General features: G+C 41.5%; 1 protein-coding gene across 4 annotated transcripts in view; it reads right to left on the bottom strand.

Moving 5' to 3' along the window:
- ASB4 (ankyrin repeat and SOCS box containing 4) overlaps window positions 1–23685 on the bottom strand; it is a 60334-nt gene that overhangs the window by 12049 nt on the left and 24600 nt on the right. For all 4 annotated transcript variants that reach the window (XR_008956322.1, XM_026506092.4, XM_044386658.3 and 1 more), the window contains exon 3: window positions 1360–1850. Coding sequence is in view for 3 of the 4 variants with exons in the window: in XM_026506092.4 (XP_026361877.1) it covers window positions 1360–1850 (491 nt within the window). In the remaining variant the exon portion in view is untranslated. The remainder of the gene's footprint in view (window positions 1–1359; window positions 1851–23685) is intronic.

Raw genomic sequence — 23685 nt, 5'->3', positions numbered from 1 at the left:
AAAATGAGAAAAGGGTTTTCTAGCTACTTTTGCAGAGACCTGTTTTATCCACAGTCAACCAGCAGTGAGTGTCAGGCTAAAACACAACATTTCATCTCTGGGCAGTCTCACACATTGTCTCTCCTGGCTAGAAAGGTCACTGTGGCAAACCCTGGCCCAGAACACTGATTCCACTGATCAACATATATGCAATAATAGCAATAGTGACAGCTGCCATTTCTCTAATGAGTGCCACGCACCAGGCACAGTGCCAACACTTCTCAAATATTATCTTGTTTCACTCTCAAAGCAAGCTTATGAGAAGTCTATGATTAGTCACAGATAAAGTGAGGCAGGTACCTTTCTCTGAAACCTCCATGCCCTTCCTCCCTCTCCATCCTTTTCTCTGGAAAGAAGGTGGCCTTAGGAAATAAATACACATGAAATTATGCTTTTTGGAGTGAGCCTTAGTAGAAAGAGATCAATCGTTTGTCTTCTAGAAGTTGCACTATGAAGATGGCTTGACTAATGAGATGTAGGTGGTGCAAGAAGATGGACATAGACCAAAGGAGAGGTGCTTGCAGATGTGGGCTGGGGCTGGGGCTGGGGGAGGCACTCTGCAAGGACTGACAGCTACGCAAGAGAAAGAGTAAAGAACGGTTTGCACCATCCTCTGGGCTCTGAGTATATTTGTGTGTTACTAGTAAGATTAATTTCCTTCTAATGTAGGACCACATCTGCATATTATTGCGAAGGCATAAGGGCAGAGTGTATCCATCACACAGGGGAGGAGTCTGAGGCTCGGGAGTCAAATTCAAAGTTAAATTCTTAGGGAAGTGGCAAGACCCAAGTTTGTTTGACCCCGAAGTCCATGCTTCTTTATTCCTGGCATGAATAGCATGAATAGTCTAGAAAGAACAAGTTATAAGTGACAGTGCACAGATCAAAATTTAAAGCAAGAACAATTTCATATTTAATTTAAAATACATTCTGCTTAAAAGACGGCAAGTATTTGCCCATCTGACACCACTGGCCTCTGCAGTAGATTTAAAGTCACTTTCTGGTCTTTCTCAGCTCCCACCCGGCAGAAGCTGTGAGCTGTTGACTGGGGCTCGCACGAACCACGAAAAATTATTTGCCACTCTTGTTCTCATTCTTAGCTCTCAGCCCCAGATTTCAAACCGACTTGGACCAGGACCCAGTCGCCAGAGTCGTGTGTGTCAATGTGAGGTCAGCTGGAGAGTCAAAGGGAGTTAGTGGGAGACTCAAGCCTCAAGCAAGCTTAAGTTAGCACCAGCGGGAGACCAAGCCCTCCTTGATGTGTCTGGGGACCCCGCTGACTACGGGGTTCTGCACTGGCACCCCTGGCCGTAGCCTCACCTTGTGGAACTGCGGAGGGTATATCCGGGCAGCCCCATGGTTCAGCAGGAGCTGGTAGCAGATCTCGGGCTGGGCAGCCGGGCGCACAGAGGTGACCTTCAGCACGTACTGGATGGCCGCGCAGCCGTTGATGTCCATGAGGTTGGCTTCGGCGCCCGCCTCCAGCATCATGTGCATGAGCACGTGGTCGCAGTTCCAGGCCGCCTTGTGCAGCGGCGACTTGAAGTCGTCATCCCTGGCGTTGACCTCGGCCTTGTAGTCCAGCAGCATGCGGCAGATGAGGTGGTGCTCCCTGCTGTACTCCTGCTCTTTAAAGCGGAGGGCCCAGTAGGTGGCGATAGCCAGCGGGGTCTCCATGTGGGCGTTCACACTGTCCACCACGGCCCCGTGCTCCACGTAGAAGGCCACCAGCTCCGCGAGGCCGAAGTGGGCAGCCGTGTGCAAGGGCGTCTCCTCATCCTGGTTGTTGGTCTTCATGTTCACGTTGGCCCCTAGAAAGGGAGATTGAGGAAGACAATTACGTAAACATATTTTGCCATTATTCCCGAGGTTCAAGGCTTTTCCCGCTGCTTCCCTTTTAACCTCTGACCGCCTTACAGAAGCCATTCTTTCCACGGTCCTTTGTTGGTCCCCAGGGAAGCCAGGCGTTTGAAACAACAGTGCCACCTCCTGGACAATCAGCAAATGTACCAGGGTTGGGTAGGGGTGGGGGGAGAACGGAGGATTTCCGCGGGAGAGCTGGAGCGCTCTGTTGAGTTTTAGTTCTCATCCCCAGGTGGATTGGGAAATACAAAGGGATTCCTATAACTAAATAGCTTTTATCGATAAAATAGCAAATTTCACTGAAAATAAAGTTTATATTGCAACCCTTTGGAGTTCATACAAGTGGCTTTAAGTATCATCAATTTCTTTGAATGTTTCACTAAATCATGTTTTTCTTCTCTTTCAAAGGGGGGGAAACCGGAAAGTTTGGTCCAAGCAAACGTTAGTGTATGGAAATTGCCCAGCTTGGACTGCAAACAGCGGGTACTAGAGCCACCCAAGTCTAAGGCTCCTTTGGAGTACAACCGGGCAAAAACAAAAAGCACAAACCCTGTGACCACCCAGTTGACTAAAAGTCATATTTTGCTTGGAAAGGGGTAGAAGCCAGTATAATAGAAATACTCATTGAAAGAAGGAGAGTGACTTAGAGACATATTTGATTTATGGCTGATAACGGTTGTTAGAAATACAAATTTGTACTGTTTGGAAAGCTCCGCAGAAATTACTTAACAAGACCCACTTATCTAACACACCAGGAAACTGAAGTGAATTTTATTTTTCTGATAGAGCATGTTAAGTACTAGAACGGTCAACTTAAGAAGCTGAAATTCTCCTTCTCTGCCTAATTTAATGGGGTGAACGCTTTGACCCCGAGGGGGCCTACTCTATAATCAATTCTACTGGAAATTTTTATAGCTACTTCAAGTTTAAATCTGGAAAGGTTTTTTTACTGTGATGATTATTATTTCAGCAACTAATATTTATTAAGCACTTACCATTTGCAACATTCTGAGCTAAATGCTTCTCATATGTTGCCTCATTGAATCTTCCTAGCAACCCTTTGCAATAGGTGCAATTTTTACCCTAGTTTTACAGATGAAGAAATTTGTACTTAGAGAGGCTAATAATGACATCAAGCTAAGAAGCGATAGAACGGAGGTTTGAAAGCAGACAGCCTGGCTTCAAAATCTCCTACCACTGTACTATCCTACCTAATGATTTTTCTAGAAGAAATCTTCCCTGTACTTTGCTCTCTTTCTGTATTTGAAAACTCGAAAGGACTAGAGAAATCACCTTGCATTTTGTGAATTTTTAAAAAATCTGTTTTGCATGTGTTGCTCCTTTATGCCTTTTTTTTTTTTTCCATCCTGTGATCAGGTGGAACCTACTTAGAAGGGGCAATATTCCCACACACGTGCTCAGCATCCTATACAAAATCAGCCCCCCAGTGAGGTTTCTGAGGGCACTTTGCTCTATAAACTCAGAGGCTGTCTGTTCTCCCAGCTTGCAGAGAGCAGAATTATAACCAAAGGTGGTCTCCCACGGAGGCGTCCATGTGCATCAGTATTCCTCCCTGGAGAAGCTTTGGGTCAGATGTCTTTCCAGGTCAGCCCTTCTTTGCTCTGGAGGGAAATGGAATGAATAAGAATGGCTTCCCAGAAGCCAAATGCAGGGTCACTTCAGACACTGGAGAATTTCCAGTAAGGAAAGAATCAAAGGGTCAGGATGAAAATTTTACAGGCCAACTTGGAACAAACCACATCCTTTATTTTTTAATGTACTTGGACATTTACAATTGACCCTGGACCTGTTGGTACAACTAGATGTGCCACATAGATTTCTTTTCTGAATAGGAGATCTTTATTTTTTATATCTGAATTGTATCTTTGAGTGTAACTTTCCCGGAGAATATATAAAGCAGGATGATTTGAGTACTTTTTTATTTTAGATTTTGTGATTTATTCAAGAAATTAGAGACCTCAAATATAAATTCTTGGAAACTTTTAACAAATATTCTGTTTTTAAAAAAATATTTTATGTATTTATTTGAGAGAAAGTGAGTGAGAGAGAGCACAAGCGCAGGGAGGGGCAAAGGGAGAGGGAGAAGCAGATGCCCCGCTGAACAGGGAGCCCGGCTTGGGGCTCAATCCCAGGACCCTGATATCATGACCTGAGCCAAAGGCAGATGCTTAATGGACTGGGCCACCCAGGCACCCCTTAATAAATAATTCTTAATGTGACAATATAATGTGTTAGTTTCCTAGCACTGCTGTAACAAAATACCACAAACTAAGTTGCTTGAAACAACAGAAAATTATTCACATTTCTGGAGACCGGAAGTCTGAAATTAGGGTGTTGCAGGGTTGGCTTCCTCTAAGGGCTTTACGGGAGACTCATGAGTCTCTCCCAGCTTCGGGTGATGGCTGACAATCCTTGGTGTGCCTCGGCTTATAGATGTATCGCTCCAGTGTCTGTCTCCATCTTCAATCACATCCCGGGTCAAGAAATCGAACACCTCCCAGAGCCAGAGGAGCCCTGCACTTTCCTACTTTCCTTCCCCAGCACAACTCCTCCAGCCCGCCGGAGGGAGGTACGATTCTCCTGACTGTTCCACATTTCTTATAGTTTTACCACCTTTGTATGCATCTCTAAGCAAGAGAGTTTCATTTCATTTATTTTTGAACTTCACATAAGTGAAATAATAAACACATATTCTTCTATGACTTGCTTCTTTCATTCAACATTATGTTTGTGAAAATAATCTATGCTGTGATGTTTAAGCTGTCATTTGTTCCTTCTATTGTGCTCTGTCTCACTGCACAAGGAACCCACAATCTATCCATCCTGCTGGTGATGGGCATTTCTAGTTTCAGGCTATTCCAAACACTGCTGCGATGAGCATTCTTGTGCATTCTTGTACCCCGGTGCTCATATGCCGGGGGGTTCCCTGGGGTCTGTACCTGTGAATGGAATGACTGGGTCATTGGGTATGCACACCTTCACCTTTATTAGATGGTGCCCAACAGGTCCAGTTGTACTTCCATAAGCCTGCGTGAGCATTCTTGTTGGGCCACATTCTCATCCACAGTTGGTATTTTTGCTCTATTTAATTTTAGCCAACCCGGTGGGTGTGTAGCGATAGGTCATTGTCTTTAAATGTTTGTTTCCCTAATCAACAATTAGCTTAGACAAATTTTAATATTTTTATTGACCCACATTGCCTTTAGTTTACTACCATAAACATTTCCATGTTGTTACAGAATTCCTTTAAATGTCATTTAAAAGGAACGATATGATATTCCATAAGTCAGTTTACCCAACAGTTGGATATGAGGATTTTTTTTCCAGCGTTTTGGTCTTATAATTAATGCTGCAATTAATAAATTTGTATGGAAATTTTAAGATTATTTCCTTGGCATATATTCTCCTCACATTGAGTCATTAAGCTGAAATGTGTGACCTGTTTTAAGGACTTTTATGAATAATTGTAGCAAGTTATATAAGTCATTGATGCGTAGCAGGGATATTTCACTCACCAGTATGTTGTTATACATTTAAAAAATATTCTTTTGCTGGGGTGCCTGGGTGGCACAGCGGTTAAGCGTCTGCTTTCTGCTCAGGGCGTGATCCCGGCATTATGGGGTCGAGCCCCACATCAGGCTCCTCCGCTGGGAACCTGCTTCTTCCTCTCCCACTCCCCCTGCTTGTGTTCCCTCTCTCGCTGGCTGTCTCTCTCTCTGTCAAATAAATAAATAAAATCTTTAAAAATATATATATTTTTTGCTAGTTTGGAAGTAAGAGGTCTTTTTTAAAAAAATCTAAATTCATTTGATTACTAGAATTTGAACATTTTCTCTGTAATTATTAACTAGTGGTATTTCTTCTTTAGTTAATTGTCTAAAGGTTTGTCCTTTTATACATCACAGCCTTTCTGCTTTGTTTACATTTATATGAACCCTTCATTAAATTAAGAAATAGGCCTATGTTATCATAATTGCTACAAAATTTTTAACCACTGTATTTTGATTTTTCTTAAATACAATGATGTTAATTTTCGATAGTCAAATTTTCCCCATTTTTTAAAAAAATATTAGAGTGTCCTACTCCTCCAGAGATTGCATTGCTATCCAGATTCATTATAATTTAGTTTTTTTATATATTTTTAAAATGTTTAACATTTGATTCATCTGGAACTTATTCAGGTGTAAACATCAATTTAGGAAGAATTGACCTTCTTACAATATAGAGTCTCTCCATGCAGAAATATGGTCTGTTTCTCCAACAGCTTTCTTTACATTCTAAATTATACCTCCCACAAATTCGCAGCAATTTTCATTCTAGGGGATAAATTATTTCATTCGGGGATAAATTATTTCCGGGGTAAAGTCACTTTTAATGAGCGAGAGCCCTTCATGAACCTTTTAATTTATGCAAGATGATCTTCACAAGTAGTCTGGGATGCTAGTAGGGGAGACAGATACAAATTTTAATTGGTACTGATGATAAAGAACAAGGACTTTTCAGGTTCTCTCTGTAGGCAAAGAAGACAGAGATTTGGGTTCCCTAAGAATGGGATGAAGAGGGGAGACAGGATGAGAATTTGAACAGAAAGAGTGAGAGCTGGCCGCAAGAAACGCCTGGGCCAGGCCCAAGGGGAAAGATAATGGTGAAGCCAGGGTTACTGAGGGACGGAGTGCCAGTCAATATTAAATGTTTTCTCTTCTCCCATACTGTGGGTTAGTATCCTTTCATTACTCCCCAACAGATAGACTCAATTTCATCCGTCTTAGTTATGAGACTTCACATTTTCTTGTCATTTTTTTCAAATACAATTAAATTGCCTCAAGTGCCCATTTGTTAGGTTGGCCGATCAGCGGCGCTCCGTCATCATGGCGGCTCCATCTGCTGGGCTTTGCTACTCCCTACAGGCTAAGGGTTGGCCCTCAGAAGCATCCTCTCCAGAGCATCCACGTTCCCCGCAACTCCTGGCACCTCAAGAGCTATTTAACAGTGGGAGCAGAGAGCAAGTCTCTGTCACTACAAAAACTGCCATTTCTCTATCTTTCCAGACTCAGGGAGTCCACATCCCCTACCATATCCCTAAACTACCCCCTGCCTCCTCCCTGTCCTAATGCACTTGATTTCCTGAAGCCTGTGAGTAAATGGGGAGATAGTGGTGAGGCCGAAGACGAGGCCAGCCCAGTGCTTCTCAATCCTTTATGACAGCCTTCCCTATTCTGCAAGGAAATCCACAGATAATAGCATTTACCTTCATATCTCATCTTTTAAAAAATAAATAGGGGGGCGCCTGGGGGGCACAGTCGTTAAACATCTGCCTTCAGTTCAGGGCGTGATCCGGCATTATGGGATCGAGCCCCACATCAGGCTTCTCTGCTATGAGCCTGCTTCTTCCTCTCCCATTACCCCTGCTTGTGTTCCCTCTCTCGCTGGCTGTCTCTGTCAACTAAATAAATAAAATCCTTAAAAAATAAATAAATAAATAAATAAATAAATAAATAGGGGCACCTGGGTGGCACAGTGAGTGGAGCGTCCCACTCTTGGTTTCAGCTCAGGTCATAAACTCAGGGTCGTGAGATCGAGCCCCGTGTTCAGCTCTGCACTTGGTGCAGGGTCTGCTTGGGATTCTCTCTCCCTCTGCCCCTGCCCCCTCGCCACGTGTTCCCTCTCTTTAAAATAAATAAATAAATCTTAAAAAATAACTAGATACAATAACTAGCTAACCTATATAGGCAAAATGAAAGTAATTTCTAATAATTACCACTACATAGTTATGATTGTTACAAGTAATATAAATGTTACAATGATGTACTATAAAATTCAATATGTTAATGACTATCCTAGATGCCATAATGAAATAGTGGTTTGCTTAAACCCATATGTAGAAGCCTAATAGCTACATATTTGAACCGACCTGGGTGTTCTGCATTGTAATTCAAATAGCAGAAAGGCCATTGCTATAATGAAGGTTATTCCAAAATGAGGGAAAACATTGGTAAATTTCTGAATAAAACCAAGTCCAATCTTGCCTTGATTTATGCCGTAATCACATTCTTGAAATTGTTCATATCTATTTACAATTCAAAAGTATTTTGTGCTTATATGCAAAATGGAGTTAGGTTAGAAATCTACTGTTACAGCATCTAAATATCTAGTATTATTTCAGCCCCAAATCTAAGATGTTTTACAAATTATGCAAAATTAAAACACAGAAAATTGGTGAAAATATAACAGACATCTATATGCCACTACCCATATCTGACAGATAATTTTTGCCATGTTTGCTTTGATTTTATGTTTTCCAAGATAAATTTTACAGAAAAAAAAATCCAGCTCATGTCTCCTTTCTTCCCTTTCTTTCTCTACCAACTACTATCCTAAAATTGTTTTTTGTCATCCCCTATACTTTTTGTTCTTTTATCACTCATATATGCATCCATAAACAACATATACACTAGTATTTTGTGTTCATAGAAACTATATAAGTGGCATCTCATTTTTCAGCCTGTTTTTATTAGTCACATTATGTTTTTGAGCGGAGAGCTGATCTTTTCTTCATTTCAGCTGCTGAATAGCTTCACGTTATATAATTAAACTACAGTTTAACTCTTCCTCTACTAAAGACAGCTGTTTAGCTTTTACATAATAACGATATCTTTTAAATTGTGCAGGTGTTTCTTGAGAGAAAAAAAGTAAAATTACTGAGTATTAGTGTATGAGCATTTTTAACTACATTAAGTTATACTTAACAGTGGTTCTACCAGTTTATAGATCCATCAGTAGAGTTAAAAGGTTCAATATCACTTCCAAAACTCGATACCATCAAACTCTTTAATGTTTACTGATTATATGGTGTAAAATGGTATTTTTCATTTCATTTGCATGCCCCTGGTTACCAATAAGCCGAATGTCTTCTCGACTTGACAACAAGATTCCCACTTGTATTAGTTGTTTCTTCATAGCCTCTGCCCATTTTTCAGTGGGGTTTGTGTCTTTCTCATTTATTTTTCAGGATATAAATAAGATCATTATGGAGATAATGATAAAGAATTGATTGAAGACAATGGGACACTTCACTATGTTCATGGATAGGAGATTCAGTATTATAAGGATGGCAATATTTCCTGAGTTAATCTATAAATTTGATGCCATTCAAACATTTTTTTTCACAGAATTTTCACAGAGTAAAGAGCAAAGCAATTTTGGAAAAGAGAGGTAAAAAGAATGAGAAGAAAAGAAGAGGTGGTGAAGAAGAGGTGCTCACCCTACCAGATATCCAAGCAAATTGTAATAAAACAATGTAGGATCGATGCATAGAAAGACAACTGGGCCAGTGAAAGAGAATGTAGAGCTTAGAAACAAACCTATTTACAGAAAGCATCTATAATGATAGATGGGGTATTGCCAATCAGTGGAGAAATAATAGACTATTTAATAAAAGTATTGGGACCAAAGACAGTGTTGTAAAAGCACAAATTAGATCGTGTGTGTGTGTGTGCGTGTGTGTGTTAAATTCCAGGTTAATAAAAGGTAAGTGTAATCAACTAAATAATCACCTTCTTAAATAAAAGCGTAGGAGTTGGGATTGGGGGGGAATGGGCAGTCTTCCCTACTGGGTCACTATGTTTACCAAATGCCCTTCCAGCATATTAACTTTTGATGAGACAATTTCTTCCAAGACTTCCATTAGGGGTGCCTGGGTGGCTCAGTTGGTTAAACGTCTACCTTTGGCTCAGGTTATGATCCCAGGATCCTGGGATCGAGCCCCACATTGGGCTCCAGCCCCACATCAGGCTCCCTGCTCAGCAGAGAGCCTGTTTCTCCCTCTCCCTCTGCCTGCCGCTCTGCTTACTTGTGCTCTCTCTCTCTATCTCTCTGTCAAATAAATAAATACAATCTTTAGGGAAAAAAAAGACTTCCATTAAATCTATTAGATCCAAGCCTCCTGTTAGATCTAAAACAATAAGGTGACATCTTCTTGAATTCTCCACTTCCAATTTGCCTGATCTGTATACTGCCCAGACACCTGAGTGTGCACACAGTGTTGGTGGTTCTCACTTCCTTGTTCAGTCCTTCAGCAGGCTGGAAGAAGTAAACACCAGCTGAACAGTCGCTAATGTTGGTTTTGTTCCTACTCTCTTTGTGCACAACTTCCTTAAACATTCTGCATGGCAGAGACCAGCACCTCTGTCAGGGGGTCACTCCCAAGATTTAAATTATTCCTTGACTCAGGAATGCACCTTATTGTTTTATGTAATGCCCCAGCAAAATGGCACTGGGAAGCAGTTCGTCCCACTCCTACATTTGAATTGATCCTCTTTTCCTTATCTGCAGTCCAGCCCCTCTCAACTTCCTCTAGGTTAGAAGAGCAAACATGAGGAATCTACGTTTTCTGGATTCTCTAGAGATTTTGACTTTCCCTTAGGCCACCAACATCTTTGGTCCCAACCAGCTCAACATGGAACGTTTTATCCATTTTTTGAAATGTTCTCTTCAATAACAGGGATCAAGTGTTCATCTCAAGACTCATTCACTCGTTCCATAAATACTTACACTGTTTCTATTCTGTGTCAGGTACACACAGACACCAGTGTCCACTACGGTCAAGATCCTTACTATCAAGTCACTTCCACACTAGATGAGAGTTAGAAAATAAACACACAAGGGGCCTGGGTAGTGCAGTCGTTAAGCGTCTGCCTTCGGCTCAGGGCGTGATCCCGGCGTTCCGGGATCGAGCCCCACATCAGGCTCCTCCGCTGGAAGCCTGCTTCTTCCTCTCCCACTCCCCCTGCTTGTGTTCCCTCTCTCGCTGGCTGTGTCTGTCTAATAAATAAATAAATAAAAATCTTTAAAAAAAAAGAAAGAAAGAAAATAAACACACAAGGAAATATGTGACAAGACCATTTCAGGGAGTTGCAAATACAATGAAGAAAATAAAACCAGTTGCAATGATGGGGACCATGAGGGCTGGCTACCCAGGAAGTGACCTCTGACCTGAGAGTAGCTGTGAACTATGAGGGAGAAAAGCTTTCTGGGCAGAGGGAACATCGAGTACAAAGGCCCACATGGGTGAATAAGCTTGACATGTTCAAGGAACTGAAAGAAAGTGAGAGGAAGAAAGATAGAACATAGAGTTACAAGCATGGTGTTGGACCTTTTAGGCCATGTGAGAAGTCTCGATTTTATTCTTTCACTTCAACCAATCTAGTTGAATGTGACACTTTATCAAGTTTGTAGCAAAAAGTTAAAATATTTCTTGGTTTTACTATTGGCGGCATATTGATGCCCTTTTTAAATATTTTAATCCAGTATCGTTTTTTTTTTTTTTAAGATTGTATTTATTTAGGGGCGCCTGGGTGGCGCAGTCGTTAAAGCGTCTGCCTTCAGCTCAGGGCGTGATCCTGGCGATCCGGGATCGAGTCCCACATCAGGCTCTTCCGCTATGAGCCTGCTTCTTCCTCTCCCACTCCCCCTGCTGTGTTCCCTCTCTCGCTGGCTGTCTCTCTGTCACATAAATAAATAAAATCTTTAAAAAAAAAAAAAAAAAAAGATTGTATTTATTTAGACAGAGAGAGACAGCCAGGGAGAGAGGGAACACAAGCAGGGGGAGTGGGAGAGGAAGAAGCAGGCTCCCAGCGGAGGAGCCTGATGTGGGGCTCGATCCCAGGACGCCAGGATCACGCCCTGAGCCGAAGGCAGACGCTTAACCGCTGTGCCACCCAGGCGCCCCTAATCCAGTATCATTGTAACAGAAAAAACCTACACTTAAGCAAAAAAGAAAATACTCTTTTTATTATTTTAATTTCTTTCTTTCTTTTTCTTTTTTTCATTTTGGGAGAAGGGCCATGCTATCATCTTTCCTTGAAAACTTGCCTACATTTCTTTTGTACGAACGTATCCTGGTGTATCTTCTTCTGCTTTTGTTTCTAAGCTTTCTCATTTTACATTGGATATACTTTAGAAGGTATACATTACTGGATTTTTAAAAAATCATTGAGTATGCTTTTTAATAAGCAAAATCACCTTTCGTCACTGAGCAGCTGTGTGCCTTTCAACAGTGCTGCCCATACGACCGGCAGGCTCTGGGAACCAAAATAAGGGAATACACATGATTTTCATACAACCATCTTCTTAAATAAATTTATACCAGAGCTCTCTCCGAGGTTAACTTATTTTTATTAAAAAGTTTCTAGTATTTTGTATTAAACAATCAGGGCACATGTTTAAAAAAATCAGAGTATAGAAGAACTTGATCAACAATTTCCTAGAATAGATGCATCTACAAAGACACTTCTCTTAACTGTGTTCGTTTTTAGTTCTTTTGGCAGTTTTTTCCATAACTCTAGCTAACTTACGATTCATCTATTTATTATCAAATTTAGGTAGTATTCTTGACTTTCTGATATAAAAGGTAAGTTTTTGTTTATTCATACTAATCCTTCCTCCAATTTTTGTTCTTTTCATCATGTTTTAATTCTTCTGTTGGAATATTGAAACTTTTTGGCACTGAGGTCTCTATCCACGAATTTGTTACATTATCTCCACCACCTCCTTGAGGTGAAGTGAGGTTATCTCCAAGCTATTTTCCTCCTATGCTTACACACCTCATTTCTGACATTTACAGTTTACATTGTCAAAGCTGTAAGGTTATTATATTTAGCTCTGCAATCTCAATCTGGTCTTTGATGTTTTATCCATGGTTACTTATAAAAGTTTTTCAAGTAATAAACAGTATTTAAATGATTATGACTTAGAAGTTGAGGTCATTTCTAACTAGAAAGGCAGAAGCGTGAGCCATATTGCAATGCAGCCAGTAATCCCCAACCATGGCTGGCTTTGCACAGAGCCCTTCACTTGGAAGGCCCCACATTTGGTTTAATGCTTTGTTGTCACCGTCTTGAAATTCCTTGTAATTTTTTTTAAAAAGGCTTATATTTTCATTTTGCATTAGACCCAACAAATTATGCAGTTTCCCCAGCCCACAGAGGAAAAATTAAATTGAGTCCTTGCAGCCAGTGCATGGTATGTTACGAATCCTCTGCACGAGTGGGAAAGTGGTAAATGACTACCTGTTCTCTAAGAAAGGAAAAAGGGCAGGTTAGTCACTAACCTTAGAATTTCACCAGCTGCCTGAAAGGTTCCACCTCAGTCAGAGCAGGCTGGGGTCTCACAGTGGTGAGCTGGCCACATGTTCGAGGAAATCAGCGTGGCGGCATGAGTGGCCAGTGCGCGTCCCCATAGGACAGCACGGAAAAAAAAGGTACTCACGCCTCGTTTATCCTACCTACCGTTTGCCTCCCACCTTCCTCAAGTATATTACTCTAATTCTGCTTGTTTATCTTGTATTTATTTTTAAAAAATAAAATAAAAGCGATCCTTCTAATGCAATTTTGACTACTGCATTTGTTTTTTAATCACCAAACTATAGTTACTTTAATTTATTTCTCTGTGTTTATCTGATTGGAGTCCTTTAAACATCTGCCAGATTCAGAAGTCGACCAAGCTAGATTCCTAGAAGAACTTTCCTGCTCTTTTGATCTCTCCTCCCTTTACCCCCACCCCAGCTCTGCAAGGGTTTGGAACCCATTATTAGTCAAATGGGTAGGAAGGCATAGAAGTGCTAGGTGAGGAAAGAGCCTGTGTCCCTTCCCCAACAGGGTGCTTCCAGTCTGCAGTGCACTTGAGCAAGGGGAAAGGAGAGTTTCAGTCAAGTTTGAATTATCAGCCCTGGATGTCCAGCTTCTTAAGTGAGGGAGATTTTTTTTTTTTTTAATTTATTTATTTGACAGAGAGACAGCCAGTGAGAGGGGGAACACAAGCAGGGGGAGTGGGAGAGGAAGAAGCAGGCTCCCAGAGTTTGAGCCTGACGTGGGGCTCGATCCCAGAACGCTGGGATCACGCCCTGAGCTGAAGGCAGATGCTTAACGACTGAGCCACCCAGGCGCCCCAAGTGAGGGAGATTTTTGACACTTAAAGTCACTATATAACTTTTTCTTACCTAAGAGTTACCTACCAGAGAAGACATGGACCCACCTGAGTTTTCTTCCCACAGTAGGGGAAAAACTAGACCCTCTGAATAATTTAAAGGGACATTGGAAAACAAAAATGAAATTCTTGTATGAATAACATCCCATGTATTTTGCCCGGTCCCGCTAATAGTCATGTATCTAGTGAATTTTTCATTTAGGGCAACTTTTGGTAGATTTTCTAAGAACTCAAATATTTTTCTGTTGTCATCATACATTGAAAATAACGTTGAAAGAGTGTGGAATTCTTGGGTAATTTTCTCCACGATACTCCATAAGTTCATTCTACTCTTTTTTAATATTAAACATTATGGAGAAATGACAAACCACCAAGTTTTTTGTTCCTTTAAAAAAAATCTTTCTTTTATTCACTCCTTTGTACACTTTTGTTATTTTTTATTGTTAACATTGAATATTTTATTGAAGACATATCTAGACTTCATTTTGTTTCATGAGTTTTGCCAGGAACCAAACTTACCCATTTCATCTCTGTGGTTTTTAGACAAGAATTTCTTTCTCCTACCCTGGTTTTAAATATTGGTCATATTCAATTGAAAACTGTAAAACCTTTTTTTTTTTTTTTGCTTAAAATTTTCATCACCCCCTAATTATCAAGTTGATAAGAAACTCCCTCTCCCAATTTTTTAAACCCCACTCCTCAGACGCACGAGTGAAAACATGGTATATTATTCATGGCTTTCTTTTTAACATCACCTTTAAAAATTATACTTCTCTTAGAAAAAATCCTAAGATGGGGTGAAATGCAGTTAGTCTCTGGTGATAGTGGCCTGCAGTATGTATGAGGGCATAGTAGAGAAGGAGAAAATACTATCATAGGTTATCATCATAAGGGTTTGCGAAGGAATTGGGTTTAATTTATTGACCTCAGGGAGAAACTTAGACTTATCTCCTTGTTTTGTCTGAGATGCCTCCCTCCTCAGCTTGAAGTTCTCCTGCCTCAGTTTCACCATGCTCGGGCTTGAGTAGTCTTCTGTGCAGGTAAAAGACAGTACATTTGTGAAATGTACTTTATGAAAATACTCATCACGTGTGCTATTTTTCGAGCACTCACTAAGAGTTTTACATATATTGTCTCGCTTGTTATTAACAGCAAGCATTCTTTAGAAACATCTATTATTCAAAGGTTAGATTTCTTTTTTCATATTCAGAGCTTTTCATTTTCTGCGTGTTCTGGGATTGTTTCTCAAGTCTGCTTCTTTGTCAAGGATGCAATTTTGTGCAGTGTCAAGTTTGTTATTAACTGTCACCAAAGCGTATTTTCAGTTGGCTGCTTTGTTCTAGTTTCAATTTTGTCCTTTCAATCTACAATCTATGGCAAATATATTTCCTGTATCTTTCATAGTCTTGTCTTAAATGAAATCTTAAATGAAAGACCATTTCCTATAAAGCCCCTTGTCTCTAACACTCACATTCTCCAGGGTCTGGAGTTGAGAACTACCTTTTTCTAGATCAACAATGGTCTTCTGAGCCATTACTCTCTCACCCTTGTGTACAACCCCTCATCCATTAAGGTTTCTATGACCCAGCGAGGTGACTTTTTATTCTTTCTTATCGACGATCTCACAAACTCCCAGGCATTCTCCCATTTGCAATGAAGACGTAGGTATCTGGCTCAGTCTTTCTTTTCTCTCTGTCCTGGTATCATCCTGCAATACCTTTGCAGATGCCCCATCTGACACGTTCACACTCACAATTCCTAAATCTCCTGGGGTGGACTGGATTACCATTACCGAATATCTTACAGGTCCTTCTGGCTGTGGCTTCCCTGTGGGAAGGTTTATGCAGCTCTGCCCTCTCGAAGTCAGTTTGAATTACTGACTCTAGTTGCATTGTTATCTTTCCCTTAGCTAGGTTCTTCAACTTTTACTGGATTGCCCATGTATTTTAAATTTTCCTTAGGCTAGGATTTCATCAGGATAGACAAATTATGCTGTTGTAATTATGCCACTCACATCTCAGTGGCTTGATGCGATAAAAGTATATTTCTCAATCTTAACAGTGTGTTGCAGTTCCAGAACCAATGTCCTCTATTTGCCCTCTGTATGAAGCCTCCTCGGTCCTGTGGCTTCACCGTCTTTGCTTCAGGTTTCCTCCACTGTCACAACACCATGAGGAGAAATAGACTTTCAAAGTCCTACATGGGCTTTTTACTACCTGGAAGTGACTCATTTCCTCTGTTTATATGTCATTAAGCAGAAGGTGCAGAAGATCCTGCGGATCCGCAAAGGGACTAGACTAGGAAGTGCGGACTTCCAGGAGCCTGGGGAGGAAGAGAAGTGGATACTGACGAGCACTAGTTGTCGCGACCACAGCTGAACCGGGTTTCTGTAGTAAACTAAACAAAATGGCTGACCAATTCAATACTCACCTTTACCTTCTCCCTTTCATTTTAGGGAAGAGGGGTCTCCCCCCGGTATGAGACAAATGCCTCCACCTTTGCAACTGATCATACGTGCAGCAGTGGAATGTTGCTCCACAAATTATCTTTTTACTATATATCCAACACCTCTCTTTCCATCAACTGTTTGCCATCATCTTATAAACATACGTAAGCTTCTCCCAGCCCTTTTCTCCCTTGTAAGTACCTGCCGATTTCTTTTCATCTCTTTTTAGTCAAACTTCTTGAAAGTGAAGTCTCTGCTTTCTGTACCATTTCCTCACCACCCACAATCTCCTCAGCCCATCACAACCCACCTTCTGTTCCTGCCACTCCCCTGGAGTTGTTCTGACAAAGTCACCAGCGGCTTCTGGTTGATCATTCCTGTCTACCATTTTCAATCTTCATCTTACTACACTTGTTCGTTGTACCCAACAGTGTTGACAACTCACTTCTCAAAATTCTATTTTTTTCAGCTTCCTTAGAATGCTCTCTTCTCCCTCTCTGGATAGTCCTTCATGATTTTCATATGATTCCTCTTCTTCTCAATCCCTAAACTGTGTTATTTCACACTGGGTATCATCATTTTCTCCCTGTACTTCTTACTGTGCTGTCATAACTACTCTTTTCATTTCATCTATGAACAGATGACTCTCAAAATTATATGAGAATCATATAGGTACACATTCTTCTCAAGGCTATATGGGACATTCACAAAAATTGATTCTTTACTAACTAGGTCAAAAATTCATCTTCACAAACATCAAAGAATAGGCATCACTACAGACCATTTTGTTGACCATAACACAATTAGAAGTTAGTAACAAAAAAGACAAGTTTAATCCAAAATATGTTTGAAGATTAAAGTACATTTATAAATAACCCATGGGTCAAAGAAGAAATCATATCAATTAAAATACTGAAATAAATTAATGGTATCATATTTAAAAAATTAATTATATGGTATCATTAAAATAAATTCACCATCATTATAGTTAATAAACTATGTATCCCCCCAAAAAGGAGAGAAATAACCCAATTTGGACAAGGTCTCATTACAAAGAAGATATATAAATGGTCAATAATCACATAAAGAAGTTCTGTGTCATTAGCCATCAGGGAAGTGCAAATCCAAATCACACTTGGATACTCCCTTATACCCACTAGGATGACTGTGTTCAGAAAGACAGATACTAGCAAGTGTTAGCAAGGATATGGAGAAATGAGAATCCTCATACGCTGATGGTGGGAATGTAAAGTGGTGCAACCACTTTGGAAAATAGTGTAGCACTTCCTCAGAAAGTTGAACACAAAGCTCTCATACGTCCCAACAATTCCACTCTTGGATCTCTACCCAATAGAGATGAAACATATGTCCACACAAACATTTGCACTGGAATGGTCATAGCAACATTATTCATAATAACCCCCAGATGGAAACAATCCAAACATCCATCAACTGCTAAATGGATAAGCAAAATGTATTATAGGAATACAACGAAATATTAATCATCAACCAAAAGGAATGAAGTACTAATGCAGTGTTTCATTTCACAGTTTCAAAAAACACTGAGAACATTGCGCTACGTGAAATGAGCCAGATACAGAAGACTACATATTGCAGGATTCCATTTATAGGAAAAGTCTCAAAGAAGCAAGTACATAGAGGCAGAAAGTGGATTAGTGGTTGCGTAGGGCTAAAAGGGTGGGGAGCAGGGGTTAGAGGAAATGGAGAATGATTGCTAAGGGGTATGGGTTTCATGTCAGGTGATGAAATGTTCTAAAATTGTAGCGGTGGTTGCCTGGCTCAGTGAAAATACCAAAAGCCATTGAATTTAAATGGGTGCATTATATGTAAGTGAATTCTCTTACAATAAAGAAATGGCTCCAAAGAAATATCTGATCAGTCTTGAGCTGACCCCTGAGTTTCAGATTATATATGTACAACTGCATTCTGAACAAAACTATTTGGAGCACTAAAATTTAACAGGTCTCAAACTAAACTCTTCCTACTTAATCCTCGCACTCACGTAAGCTACATTTCAGCAACAGTGCTGCTGTGGCCCCAGCAAATCAACCTGAAAGTCCGAAATTCACCCCCCCCATCCCTCCTTCTTTCTCATCCCCTGGGCCCTTCTCATCGATCGTCACATGTTGGCACCATTGTTTCTTATCCTATTACCACTGCCTTGTTTGTACACTTGCCTTTCCCTCCATGATGCTGAGAGTAATGTATTTTATTTATTTTTATTTCATTTTTTTTATTATTAACATATAACGCATTATTTGTTTCAGGGGTGCAGGTCTGTGATTCATTAGTCTTACACAATACACAGCACTTACCACAGCACATACCCTCCCCAAAGTCCATCACGCAGCCACTCCATCCCCCCATCCCCCAAATACACAACTGACCATACCGCCATCTCTCTTAGAAGCCTGCAAGAGCTTTCCATTTTCTATATGATATGGTTTAAACTTTTTATCCTAAGAGATAAAACCATCTAACATCCGGCTTCTGCTTCTCCAGACTTCCGTGCTGCCATCTTCTGTCTCACACTTTGCTTTAATTACTGAGCACCCTGTAGTTCTTTGCAAACACCCACAGGCCTTTGCTTCTGTCGTTTCCTTGGCCTGCAGTGACCTTAATTTCTTCTTGACTCACCCTTCAAGTTCCAGCACCATGTCTTCCCAAAAAGATTTTCCTTACCCCCAGGCTGTGCTACTTGTCCCTCCACTCTAAAAATTGTATATCTCACTCTAATGAATAACAGGGTTGAGTGCCTTTTTTCTTCACTTTAAGATCTTTGAGAACAGATGCTATATCTATTTGTCTTTGTGCCCTAGTGTGTGGTACAGTTATTCATTCAACAAATGTTTATTGAGCTCCTACTATGTACCCACTACTGTTCAAGGCCCTGGAAATAACCTAGTGAGTAAGACAATGTCTCTAACCTCAAATTCATATGTTAGAGAAGAAGACAGACAAAAAAAAAGTTAACTCATGTATAAAGTTACGGGTAGTGAAGTGTGATGAAGAAAAATAGAACTGGGTGAAGTCATGGAGGATGACGAGGGAAGAAGATGACATATTTCATGTAAAGGCTTTGAGAACGTGACGTCAGTGTAGCACGGAAGGAACCCATCTGAAGTGTGTGGGGAAAGGCTCTCCTGGCGAAGGAGACAGCAAGGGTACGGGCTCTGAGGTAGGCAGGAGCAAGCTGGATGTGTTCAGAAAATGGAGAGAATGCGAGCATCAAAAGAGGTGAGTAGAAGAGGGAATGGTGGGAAATGCCTCTGGTGAAGCCAGCAGGGACCAGAGGAGGTCAGGCTCACCAGGCCACAGAAAAGACCTTAGACCACCCACATGCTAAACGTGAGGGGAACGAATGAGAGGGCGGGAAATGGTCTGATTTACCTTTTGTAAAGATCACTTGGACTGGCTGTGTGGAGGGCGGACAGTAATAAACGGAAAGCACGAAAGCAGGGGCATTATTCAAAGTCTGCAGTCGTAGTGCAAGAAGAAATAATGTGGCTGGGGTAGGGTGGCCCCAGTGTAGACGGTTTGAAGTGGTCGGACTGGAGATATATTTTGGTGGCACCAACAGTTCTTGCGAGGTGTGAGGAATGAGGGAAAGGGAGGAAATGGAGGCGCCTCCTAGGCTTTGGGCTTGAGCCCTGGAAAGAACAGAATTATCATTTGTTAAGAAGGAGGCAGGGGCAGGAAACGCAGTTTCAGTCTGGACGTGGTAGGTTTGAGGTGTTCATTCAACATCTAGCGGAGATGGATTACAGGTAGTTGGCCAAAGGAGCGGGGCCTTGGAGGAGAGGGTCAGGCTGGGAGACACAAACCCAGGAGTGAACCCCGTTGGATGGTATCCAAAGCCATGGGACTAGATCAGATCCCCAAGGTGGGAAACGCATGTCTTTGACTGAGCCCTGGGGCCCAGCAATGTTTAAAAATGGAAAAGATACAAATCCAGGAAACAAGACTGAAGTAAGCCAGCGAGGAAAGAGAAAAACGGCTTAGCTCTATAAATGCTATATAAACCAAGCTGTTTTTCACATGGTCTCTTCTCATAAGTTTCTTCTCTAACAGCTACCTGTATTTTTTTTTAAACATATTGAAAACAGGAAGCAAATATCACAAACTATTTCCTTCTGTCTACTGAAGCGAATCTTTTTCATATCAAAGCTTATCTGCCAACTCCTCAGAATATTGCTTCTCATCCCTGGGGATGCAGACTTTTCCTCATAGAGCCCATGTTTATTTATTCTTATGTTCATTTTTAATTTACTCAACCTTGAGGAAAAAGATATCTTTCTAGACGTGAACAATCCAGATGCCGGCACTGAGCTCAGTCACCTTATACTTATTTTATTTTTTATCTTTTTAATTCAAAAAAAAAAAAACCTCCCCACGTTGATGAAAATTTAGCAAATTTTCAGATAAGACTGAATAACTCAGACTTCGGGAAATGTACTATTATCATACTATTTTGCGCTAATCTTGTTGGGCTCATGAAGTCAGACCATATCTCAGGATTGGGGATGGTGTTTCTGCTGAGGGAAATGAATGCTGCTATTGTCATTCAACTGAGAAAGAAGTTAATCCTCAGGAAGTTTGTTGGACTGTTGTTTTTTAAAGGCCAGGAATTTGGAGAGAGGGAATAATGATTTCTTCCTCCACCTAGGGACAAAACTCTGTTTGTTCTGGACTCAGAATGGGTGGAGGCCTAGGCCCACCTCAGGGGTGGAGGGGTATGGCCCTGGCTGCTTGGAGGCAGGACTGGAATGAGACAGGAAGAGGATGAGGAATGAATGGGAACAGTACCCCCAGTCCTGAGGCAGAATTCAGGGGGTGGGGGCGGGACTCACAGCAGGAGGCAGTTAGTGGGATCTTAATTAGGTTAGCAGAAACCAACTGCACAAGGACAAGTTTGTCAGGCAACAGTGGGCCTTCCCTTTCAAGCGGCAGCAGTGGTGATGAGGCCCAGCTCAGGGGTCAGCGTGAACACAGGTAAGTCGCTGCTGGGGCTTCACATCAACAAAGGGGGTGAGGGCAAAAGACTACCTGCTAATGCAATTTGTAGAGAATTAGAATTATTCTACCCAGGGGTAGCTATGTGTGAGAGGGTCTGTGTCCAAGCTGGGGAAACCAGACTTTTCACTACACAAAGCTTGAAGACAGGCCCTGAGGTTGAGGGAAGAAGGACAAGATTCCCCTCACAGCTCCCTTTGCATTTCTGCCTTTATGTCAGCCCCTTACCTGCTAACGTTTCATACAGGCCATGTTCCCTTCAAACTTTGGATGGAATTAAGCAGAGGGCTTCAAAATTTGTGTCTATTTCTCACAGAAAGGCAGTTCCAGAATTATCCTTTCCTGAGTTGTCAGGGTAACGATCCTTCCCTGTGGGCCAGCATATTTTTCTTAGACTCCCAGTTGGACTTCTTTTTTACCAGCTTCATACTTGAGAGCTCTGTAAGACAGGTAGTGACTGACTAATCATCTGAGAATACAAGATCTTCTCTCTAATTCCTGACATGTAGCATGCTGTGAGTTGTATTCTCAATGGATTTAGACTGATAAGTTAAGGGGAAGGAGAATTTGTGCGCCCTAAAACTAGACACCGAATGTGTGAGTCAATCTCTTTCTTTAACTCTTGGGGGGGACGGGGGGGGGGCAGCGGGGCCATCTGTCTTGTTTTATTTAAGAAGGTATAGCATGTGGCGTCTCATCAAAAATATACATCCCAATCCATTCCCTTTGATGATGTAATTAATAGAACTTGCACTCATTCTTTGGCTTGTAGTTTGTTCGTATATTTCGTTTACATAGTTGTTGCTGAAGGATTTTTGGGGTAAATCTTAATGTATTCTTATAAGTATTTAACAGTGAGTAGGGAGAGGTATATTAGCCCAGGTCTGTGTTAGCCCACAAGAGCACTGCTGTGGCAAAGGAGTCACCATGTTGGTGAGATCGTAGTTCAAGTATCGACCGGGAAGCCCAGGTTAAGGAGAGAAGGGAAATGGTTCAAGGAGCAGCTGAGAGGTGGATAGGAGAGGTGCAAGGAACTGGAATCAGGGTAACATTGAAGAGCAATTGAAGGAATGAAGCTTGAAAAGATAGGAAGTGAAAATAATGGAGTAATAGCAAAGGCCAGGATGTGATCAGGAGAGCAGATGGCTGACCTGGAGTGAGAAGCAGGCTGTGGGAGCTGAGGTGGCCCCGAGCTGTACGGGTGAGTTTGGGTCGGGAATCCACATCATTGAAATCCATCCCCAGTGATGGAATGAGGGAAATGGACCAAAACCGAGAGACAGATGACCAGGTCCTCAGTAGGAAATTACTTGTGATACAGTAGATGACAATGCTTATAACAGACAGAAGGTGAGTGTATTCATTTCTCACTGCTGCCATAACAACTTACAGCAGATTCAGTGGCCTAAACCAACACGGGTGTATTATCTCATGGTTCCGTACGTCAGAAGTTCAACGTTGGTCTCCATGGGTGTGATGTCCATTTTGTCTGACAACCTGGTTGGACCACGGTGCCCAGATATTTGGTCAAAAATGATTCTAGATATTTCTGTGAATGAGTGGACTTTGGGTAAGCAGATAATGTGTGCACCTCATCCAATTAATCGAAGGCCTGAATAGAACAAAGACAGCCTTCCCTTGAGCCAGGAAGGAATTCTGCCAGCAGACAGTACTTCTTCCCTGGTCTCCAACTTGTCAGCCCACCCACCGTTTTTGGACTCCTATCTCCACAATCCCATGAACCAATTTGTTAAAACTAATCAACCAGTATCTTCCCTCTGCCCCCTGTTGATTCAGTTTCTTTGGAAAACTCTAACACAGTGAGCTAAGATCAGGTTATCAACGAGACTGTGTTCCTTCTGGAGTCCCTAGGAGAATCTGTTTCCTTGCATTTCTCAACTTCTAGAGGCCACCGCATTCCTTGGCTCATGGGCTCCTTCGTTCTTCTTCAAAGTCAGCAATGGAGGGTGCAGTCTCTTTCAGAGATCAGAACCTTCCTTCCATAATCACATTTCCTCTGACCACAGCCAAAGAAAGGCTCTCCAATTTTAAGGAGATGGGCCAACCTGGATAATCCAAGATCATCTTCTCATCTCAAGGTCCTTAATTCAATCACATTTGCAAAATCCCTTTTGCCATATAGGGTAGAATGTCATATATTCCAGGGATTAGGATGAGGACATCTTTGAGGGGTCATTATTCTGCCTACTACCGTGAGACAGAGCGTGCCTTTGGATTAGACACTGGAGGGAAGACTGATGTACTCAGGGCTGAATTCGGTTCTTGCTTCTAGTCAAAAG

The sequence above is a fragment of the Ursus arctos genome, unplaced genomic scaffold (genome assembly GCF_023065955.2).
Source record: "Ursus arctos isolate Adak ecotype North America unplaced genomic scaffold, UrsArc2.0 scaffold_3, whole genome shotgun sequence".
Taxonomy (NCBI): Eukaryota; Metazoa; Chordata; class Mammalia; order Carnivora; family Ursidae; genus Ursus; species Ursus arctos.
This window is presented reverse-complemented; position numbering and strand designations above follow the sequence as displayed.